The following is a 9650-nucleotide window of genomic DNA, read 5'->3' on the forward strand; positions in this document are numbered from 1 at the left end:
TCATGATCTCAATTCATATTTTCATTCAATTCAACATCTTCATTTCAGTTGAAGAGTCTGATCAACATGCTAATTTGTTGGTACGTGTAGAAATGGGATCAAAGAGATACCTCACAGGGTGGTAGATGAAGCCAGATGGTTCGTACATGTACCATTCCCCTCCCTGTTGAATGCTTCTTATACCCTGGTACCTAGTGCCGACCGCGCTTTTGTTTCACACAGTAATGCACCTATCAATGTTAAGCCCGAGGGGGGGGGGGGGGCGGGGGGGACCCCGGGCATATGTGGGGTATTTGACTTTTCAGAAGAATTTTTGGTCAAAATCCCCACCGTGGGGCCCCAAAATTTGGTCAGATCGGATCAAATATCCCCACCCGTTTTGTTCTACAGGCGCTCGTGATCTTTAAGAGAGACATTCTCCTGGTCAATGTATAGAAAATATTTAATAGAATTCAACGCTTGATTCTCTGACGAAAAGCGAGTCGATATTATCAACAAACCACACAATCCCCACAAAGTAAGGCGTTCCATCAATTTATATTGAAAATGAGTAGTGACAAGTAGTGTTTTTGTATAAATATAAAAACAAGTAGTTACCTCTATTAAAAACAGCCGTCCTTAAGGGCTTTAGCCGCGCTACTTCAATTCCAAGATGGCCGGCGCACAGACGAGCACATGGGACGATGTTATTTGTCCCATTCCTCCGCGCAAAAAAGCAAACGTCCCCACCCTGAGACCCAGATTCTTCGTCAAATTCTCGCGAGTGGGGAAGGCAATAGAGGTCAAATGCCCCACGTATGCCCGGGGTCCCCATTCTCCTCCGCTCGGGCTTAACATTGATAGATGCATAATGGCGGAAATTTCAAATCGGAGTTTGAGTTCGTGGAGCTGAATTGCTAATTCCGAAAAAGAAGACAAGGTATATGCAATTTAATTTTGCAGAAACGTTGTCACTTTCGTCCACTTTAAAGACGACGAAGCAGAATAGCAGCGGAAAGTGTTTTTGTGCTTAAATTTATATATTTGAGCCTTCGAAGCGAGTCGAACACTCAAGACCTTGATCTTGCTGCATAAAAGGAATGATGCATAACTGGGACTAGACTTTCTGAAAAGTCCTTCGTCTTGTTTATTCAGTACCCGCCGGACGAAGACCTCTCGCGACTTCGTCGCTCGCTCGGCCGCTTCGCGGCCTAACATATTCGAGACCCTGTTAGGGGTAAATTCCGACAAGCGACATGGCCTTGAAACGGCGACATGAGAGCTATGAATTGGCGACGAAAGATAGACTCCTCCAGCGAAATAGGGAAAGCGACACCAATGGCAAGATAGACCGACAACGAATTTCGGAACTGAGAATGCAGTGATTGTTTTAAACGTCTGAGTCGAAGTGAAGATGCATTTCCAGAGTTTTAAATGTGTTTTCCTCTCTCACGCGCGATGTCGACGGGTCGTGAAACCCAGGCTTACTTATATATGCTAAAACGTCCACGTCGAATAAATCGAGTCCGTCATTGCTGAGTATTTTTTCTCACTCTCAGCTGAGTGAGCGGTGCCCTAAAACACCTAAAAACACGCTTTAGGAAAAAAGGAAAGAGACCTTCAAAAGTCGGCTTCATATTTTTATTACTGGGTCACTAGTAAAAGAATATGTAGCTGTTTTATCAACAGGAAAAGAGAGACAGGGGAAAGCTGCCAAGGTCTTCTCGTCCCCAGCAGAAGGGTTACGCCAAATTCAAAGGAAGATTATAGATTGGAGAGATTATCTGATTGAGGCCGTTGAGATTTTGAGTTAAAGATAGAACGGTTGTTAAACATAAAAATGGTAAAAATAGTCATAGGTTCGATTGTACTTTAGGTCCAAATACTGACTGGAAAAAGGCTGAAAATAGCAATTCCAAGCGTCTAAATGTCAAAATTTCCCGGGGGGAGCGTGTCCCCCCATCCCCTAGGAGGTTAACAACTTCAGCGCTCGAAGACATGCCCAAACCCTTAGAAAGCATGCCCCCAATATGCCCCCCATCATGGCCCCAGCCCCTTACAAAATTTTGAAAAACAGTGAAGTAGCTAAGATGTCTTTTCCTTCATTTTGAGTCGAAATGTGATGCTTTAGAAGTAACCATAACGTAATCATTAAACCCACTGACCGGAGAAATGGTGGCTGTGACCTCTATTGACCTCAACAGAAAGGTCATAAAATATAGAATTCGATAAACTATATTCTTTTTTGCCGACTGCTTTCCTAAGGCGGCAGAAGCCGTTAACGCCAAAACGACCGACTGAAATTCCGGCGAATTAATCGGGTATCAAATGCGATCGTTGATGCAAAATAACTGTGCAGTGTTAATCATAAAGCAATCAATCTCTCAAAGCGTGCCAGCATTTTCTTTTATTTCTTTTGGTTATCTTTTTATAGATCTGTCAAGTTCCACTATCGAAAAATTCGCGTAACGCGCTGCGTTCGAGGCTGCCACGAGAAAAGTATTTGAAATAAAAGAATTCGTTGACAGGTTTTTGTTCCGCGCGTATCTATCAGTAAAAGTTCTGGCCAAATTTCAAGGAAAACCGTCGATTCTACATACCCTATTAACTCATTCAAAGAGGAGGGATTCTCTCGAAAAACGAGTGCAAGTTTTCCCCTTCTAAAGATTTATAAACATGTCAGGCCTCCTCAGAGGGATATGTCAACTCAAAATGCCACCAGCCAATGAAACAACAGAACCCCCGGTAAAGCGAGTGTTACAGTCACGTTTTAGACGCATACGTTTTAGGCCGGTGGTCGACAATAAAGGGCAAAACGGAGAAAAGCGCTGTGCAACAAAACAAAAAGAAACTAAGGATTAGGCCATTTCCGATATATTAAAATTCTAACGTGGCTCCGAGGCTTGGGGGAATAAAACAAAAGAAATTAATTATTCATCCCTCAACCTCGTCCTGATGTCTTTTGTTTTATTCCCCCAAGCCTCGGAGCCAAGTTAGAATTTTAATATTATCGAAAATGGTCTAATAGCCGAAGCGTGATTACAAAAAGGCACTCTTGACGGACATGAAATCTCAAATTGAAAGTATTTGACATAGGATCTCTGGATTAAGCCGTTTGCCGCTAAAAGGTCGCTGAGGAGTCCATGCCTATCGGGGATTATGACAACTTGACGGTTTATGAACTTTTATTGAAAAAAACCTCTTTTTCCCAATAACTCGCGCGCGGATTAATATTTTATTTTCATTTTTTGGAAAATGTTACCTTGAATAATGAACTTTAATTTGGTTGGAAAAAAGAAAATTTGGAAAAAGTAGCCCCGCGAAGGTTTGGAGTAACCTTAATCAAGTGCCTCCCCACCCCCTCCACCAAAGGCCAGGTGTAAATTTGATACCGAGGAAAAGGTGGGGGGTAACCTTGCGATGGACTCACATGCCATCCCGAGGAGGAGAAAATAATCCTAGCATCATCCTATATGCTACTTAAACCTGATGTAAGCTAACGCCGACCTGAGGGGTCACTAAACTAGAGAATATCCATCAACCTGGCTCCCATGGGCCTAAGAACGAGGTTGCGTTTTCCCTGCACATTGTCTGGCCTTATATAATATCTATTTATCATTGTTCCATCAGCTGTGTGAGTGCTTGTGCATACATTTCGTCCTTAGGTTAGAAAGTGTACTTATTTCATTGTTGATGTTATGTCGGTTCAGACCGAAAACTAAAGGTTTCGAATCCTCGGTGTAGCAAACAATTTAACATGGGTTTTCCTGACATCGAGCAATACCAACAAAGGCATAATAGTGCCAAACTCCTGATAGTTTCCTTAACCTTCAGATGTTAAAAGAAAGAAAGAAAGAATGCTGGCAATGTTTCATCCTCTTTACTAAAACTGACCCTTTCTGAAAGAAAACGCCAAAAAATATAGTGTATCGTTGGCACTGAACTTGATAAAGAAAAAAAAACAAAGAAAAGAAACAAAGACAAGAACCGTGATTGACATAAATTATACACTGATTTAAAGGCGTTAGGTTATTGTGTTTCAAACCAGTTTTTCAGTAGAATCGAAGTGAGAAACTGAAGTTATTTTAGTCTGTCTGTTAAACCCGCTTATTTGGAGAATCTGTTTGTTAAACCCGCTCACCTGAAGAATCTTTTTAAGACTCAGTGCTAACCTGTAAAGTGCGACTGCTGTAACTACCCACCACAGAAGTAAGTTGAAATTCAAGTTTTCTGAATTTAGCTTCGAGATAAAGATTTATTTGTGTTTGTTCTGATTGCGAATTATAAATGTATTTCTTTTAGATCGAATAATTATTAAACCTTAGCTTGATATTATGTGGTTTGTGGTGGTCTTTTGAGCTAGCCAGTTCCATGTGCAACATTGCGTGCTAATCTTGTGCATCTAAGTATGTACAAGAGACCATGATCACGGTCTCTTGGTATACCGTAAAATCCCACGTTATATAACGTTATAGCCTCCCGGTTATACGTCCCCCCGGATATAAGCCCGTCTATTTTGCTAACAAAGATACTATTCCAGATATAAGCCCCCCCCGGATAAAAGCCCATGTAATGTATAACAGCGTTCCTTTAGCGTTTCTTTACAAACATCAAAATTTTTAATCGAAAGTTATAGGCTAATAGGGTAATAATAGGGTAACAGAGTAATAGCTCTAAATGAAATGGTATGTTAGCTTTAATTCGTTTCTCAGAAAAGTTTTATCTCGTCAATTCGAAACATTTTTTTTTATTCCGTTTATATGCCCCGCCCCGGATATAGATATAAGCCCCGTACCCCTCCGTTAATGTAATAAGCCCACCCAAAACACCTTATGAAGTTTTATAAGCCTAGGGCTTTAACGTGAGATTTTACGGTATACGAAGAAGTATAAGCTACAGTAGACCATGAAAAGAAAAAAAAAAAATGCTGGTACATAAGCGATCTTAGGGGTGGACAATTTGATTCTTTAGGAGGGTAGGAGTGATTTGGTATAAGCCTGAACATTTGTTAACCCTCTTATGCACCAGGAATTTTTTTCTCGGGACGTGTGTTGCATGCATGATAGTTTTTTTTTTTTCTTCGTGTAACATGATTTTAGTTTTTCGGTTTCGCATGCAGTGGTTGTGCAATGTAGCTGGTTTTCACATGACGTTACTAAAATTCAAACGACAAAACTATTGATCGTCCTGAGATTTTACTATAATGATGTATAAGAGCAGCTGAAAACTAATATTCATACAAATTTTCGCTCCGAATGGGTTCTTGGTTTTGTAATACACTACGCTTGAATTTCTAAGCTTTTGCGTGACGCGGCATAGTACATGACGGCTTAGAGAGCTGTCATGATGGTTAAAAAAGTGACTTATTTCGGGCAATTTGGCTATCTGAACAGTTCATGTCTTAGAAAAGGTATTATTTTAATGTTTTAGAGTCTCTCGAGGGATAAATTCACGCCTTTGTAGCAAAACTCAGTGACGGATGTTTCTGTTGGTTTCCGGCCGCCATGTTGGTGCCCATACGGATGGGCACCAGCATGGCGTCTCCATACAAATCTCTATAAATTTGGGTAAAAAATTTCTCCGCGTATCTTGCGTAAGAAAAATCACTGTGACCAGAATCTTGGCGAGAGTCTTTGCATATTTACCTTCTTTCATTTCCCAGATTCTGGACTTGATCTTTTGAACGGTTTTGATTTTTATTTTGATCTATTTTGAATGGCGTGACACTGAAAACAAGCAATACATAGATATATAACGAATTACTTTGAGAGACTACTCAGATCTTCGTTACAACAGCTCCTTCATTGTAGAGCACTATATTGGCTCCAGCGGTGATCAGCACCTGAACTATATAGATCAGCATCAGGAGCCATAATCGGGGGCGGAGACCGTAAGCGCGCGCCATTTCAAGTATTGGGGTTGTCCCCATGATATGGGACAATAATTCTATTTTTAGAACAAATTGCGCCATCACCTGCGGCACACGCGCGTGCATGCTGCGAGGATTTTTGCGGATGTCGCGCGGGGGAAATGGCGTCCGAAATTCCCGAAATGTTTCATGTTTTTGCCCCACAACTCAACGCGTTTACGTCAGTTGGAGTTTTGCTTAAGTATTTTCCTCGTAAGCTGCTCCAGTTTGAGTGAAGTAAGACAGTGTCGAATTTAGGTATGTTCCGCTGTAAGCTTATATATATCGCTGACTAAGTTGTGTTCCGACTGATGCTTCTTTTACATGAGCTGTACATTACTCCACTTTAAATTTCACATATGTTGAAGATTAACAGCTTTTCCATTACACAGCAAAAAACTAGCTGGATATATTTAGATATAGCAGAGTTTCAGGACTTCATAGTTTCATGGCTCCTCTTATCACACGCTTGCGAGGAATTTGTCAGTCTATCGCGACCGAAAAGTAAAACAAAATAATTGCTAGTTTGAGTTTCGCTTGAATTGTAAGCAACGCTTGATGTTTCATCGAGGCTTAATAACTTTACGTCCTTAGATACTGCTCAGTTTTATTCGTGTAAAAATCCAGTAAATTCTCTGTTGTCGATGAATGAGAGCGCCCGCCGATGCGTGTTTTGTACAGTCAGTAAACATGACAAATTGTACTTCCGCCGCACTTTCGTGTGAAAGCGTACATCGAACTCAAACAATAGCTCTATAGTTTTTAAATATGTTTAAGATTGATAAATGTTTGAGAACATATTAAAAGCTAAGCTGGAAATATGTGAATAAAGCAGAAACAATCAGCAAAGTTACGATGACGCTTTCTTTAATCAACTTGGAATAACGATTTCGATTTTGTTGATCGAGTTATAAAAAATCCTTGTCTATTTTCATTTTCGCAGTGTAAAACTTCACTATGGTTATGTTGAAGAAACACACACGATGTTAGTAGCCTTTTTTGCATTCGTGAAATTTGTTGCAGCATGTCAACACAAAAGATAACGAAAGAAATCTTTGTCAAGATTTGTTGACAATTGAAAACATCGACTCGGACTTGAAAGTGCACGAGCTGCACTATGCAAATGAGCTAATTGTACGCGTCGGACTTTCCTTTCAAAAACCTTTGCAAACTCACCAAACAAGCAGAGACAATAAGAAACCATCAAAACAGGTTTTGGTTATGATTAAACATTGTCTGAGAAACTCACAAATTAACTCGATACCAGAGTAGAGAGTTTTCTTACTATATTCTTAAGCATACGCGTGAGCTTACAACTAGCGTGAGCAGATCTTATTATTCATTCCCAGCGCGAGATTGAAGTCTTGTTTTCGACCCTGAAAAACCCACCTTTTCCGTTAGCTCAGAGCATTAAACTACATATAAGCGCCCTGGTTCGTATTCCCTGCCTTATTCCCCTGCCATCGCTGTGAAAAATACGCAAGAGAATCTCTAACTCTCATCATTTGATCACGCAACGTGACAACATCCACGCGCGAGCCCCTGACATGTGCGTGAATACGCGCAGATATATGACGTCAGGATGGCGCAATTTGTTCTAAAAATAGAAAAATTGTCCCATATCATAGGTGCGCCCGAATCCCGAGACTTACGGTCTCCGTCCCCGATTATGGCTCCTGATCAGCATATATTTGTATTTGCGGGGGAGGGGGTGGGGGAGGGGGGGGGGGGCAAGATACATTTCGTCTTTTCAAAAATCACCCATCCCGCTCCCCCAAAAGTCAAATGGTTCCCCCACCCCTTATAGATGAGAAGCGGGAAAAAAAAAAAAAAAAAAAAAAAAAAAAAAAAAAAAAAAAAAAACGTTATTAAAAAGAGTCGACCACTTTTAACATGTAATCAAAAATAAATGCAATATCCCAAGGCCTTCCTCCAGAGCGCAAAAACTGCAGCATTTCAAATATCGCTAGAAAGGGAAAGGGAAAAACAAAAATGTTGATTGCTATTTCATCATATCCTGTGTTTCTAAACCGCCGTAACAAATTCTTAATCGTAAAGTAAAACATACAATCAATGAAAGTACGGTACCGCCGGTTGGCGGTTAATTCCTTGATTGAAACCGTATTTTACAAGGGCTGTCAAATTGCGGTCGGCTGAGTTTTTGAAGTTGAAGAGCAAGACGAATCCTATCTTTCCTTTCTGCCTTGCATGTGTGTGGTAAACGGAAAAAATCCAGTCAGTATTAAACCACAGAAAATGAAGAACTGAAATGCCGAAGGATGTTCTTTAATCGGCTTTCCTTTGACCACCTCTAATCTCTTAATTCTTAAGTTCACGATAGAAAGTTATTGTCTCCTAGCAGCATCCTATGATTCGTAAGCTGAGAGGTGATGAGAATAATAAAAACGATCAAGTATGTTCCCTATCCTCAGGGGATATTTAGCTGTTGCGTCACCAAATTCTTAATACAATGAAAGGGTCAAGTAATTTGGCCTCTAAAAGCGCAAGGCATAATTATACTCAGAAAATCATCGTGATGTCAAGGGATCTGGCAAAGTTAACATTTCTTTTTCTTTTTCAATCTGTCAATTATTATATTAACATGATCTATCTGATCATTTACAAATATCATTGCATTATTTTACACATTTCGTAATTAACTAAATATGCTAAACACCTTTCAATGGTTTCTTTACAATTAACTTCTTTGAATAGCCTACACAAATATTACAACTTCCCGTTCTTAAATAATTCAAATATGTGTTGACAGATCAGTGGCATAGTTTACAATGCAATTCAAAGCGTCTCTGTTCGATTCGTCTGGTTCGAACTATTTTCGATAAAAAAAAAAAAAAAAATCTAGATCATGAGTTTTGTCACATCGATGAAAGAAAGTACTTCAGCTAAATCAGTTTATATAAGCGCAGTTGGAAGATTCGTTAATAAGCTTCAGAGATACATATTAAAGGTTTTCACTATATTACATCAAAACTGATATAACTACTTCTCCATTTAAAGTCCCAGTGAGAAAATGCTTTCTGCTTCCTTTTCGGTAGCGGAGTCGACTTGAAATCTCGCAAAACTATGCGATCCAAATCTGTTGCGCTGGTGCTCAACGTTGAAGCTTTTTGCTTCGGTGGGTTTGGCAGTTTGGCACCGGTTATTGCATCAAACGACTTGGATCGGGTCAAACTCCTACCCCTCGTCATGTAACTGGCCTCGTCGATTTTCGCTCCTTCGTGTTGGTTGATAACGTATGAGGTAACAGCTGTTAAGATTGCAATCATCCAGGAGTTTCTCTCTTCCTCCGAGAAGCAGCACAAAGAAAATGTCTTGCCATCTGCGTGGATTTTCAAGCAGAACTTTCTTCGCTTGTCACCAACTTCGTCGACTTGCATCGAAATGTCCTTAAATGGTATCACTCCGAGCGCCAAGCCACTGCAATGGCTTTTTTTCTTGTAGTAGAATAGCCCGGTGGTTTTGAGGATGAAAAATCGGGCTTTCCACAACTTCCAGACATTTCTACTCTGCTTGAAAAGATATCCCTCTTTCATCGTTGCTTCGCGAGTCGTTAAAATGGCCATGGCTGAATGATCAGCAATTGTTTTGAGACGTAACTTCAAGCCCAATATCTGAAATGACCTTCAAACAACTTCACCGACTGCTCTCTCAAAAAGATTATTTCATGTACTGACTTATATTAGGAAGGATGTAAAACGGTGCTGCACCTTCGATTGTCTCTTGACCGTGGTTTTGTTACAAA

General features: G+C 40.2%; 1 protein-coding gene across 1 annotated transcript; it reads right to left on the reverse strand.

The window, feature by feature from the left end:
• Positions 1 to 8426: 8426 nt before the first annotated feature.
• LOC110045421 (arf-GAP with coiled-coil, ANK repeat and PH domain-containing protein 2-like) lies at positions 8427 to 9650 on the reverse strand. The gene has a single exon (XM_020751023.2). The coding sequence runs from the start codon at positions 9469 to 9471 to the stop codon at positions 8863 to 8865; it is 609 nt and encodes a 202-aa protein (XP_020606682.1). The 5' UTR covers positions 9472 to 9650; the 3' UTR covers positions 8427 to 8862.

The sequence above is a fragment of the Orbicella faveolata genome, unplaced genomic scaffold, assembly GCF_042242905.1.
Source record: "Orbicella faveolata isolate gen_17 unplaced genomic scaffold, um_ofav_v1 contig_34, whole genome shotgun sequence".
In the NCBI taxonomy this organism is placed as follows: domain Eukaryota; kingdom Metazoa; phylum Cnidaria; class Anthozoa; order Scleractinia; family Merulinidae; genus Orbicella; species Orbicella faveolata.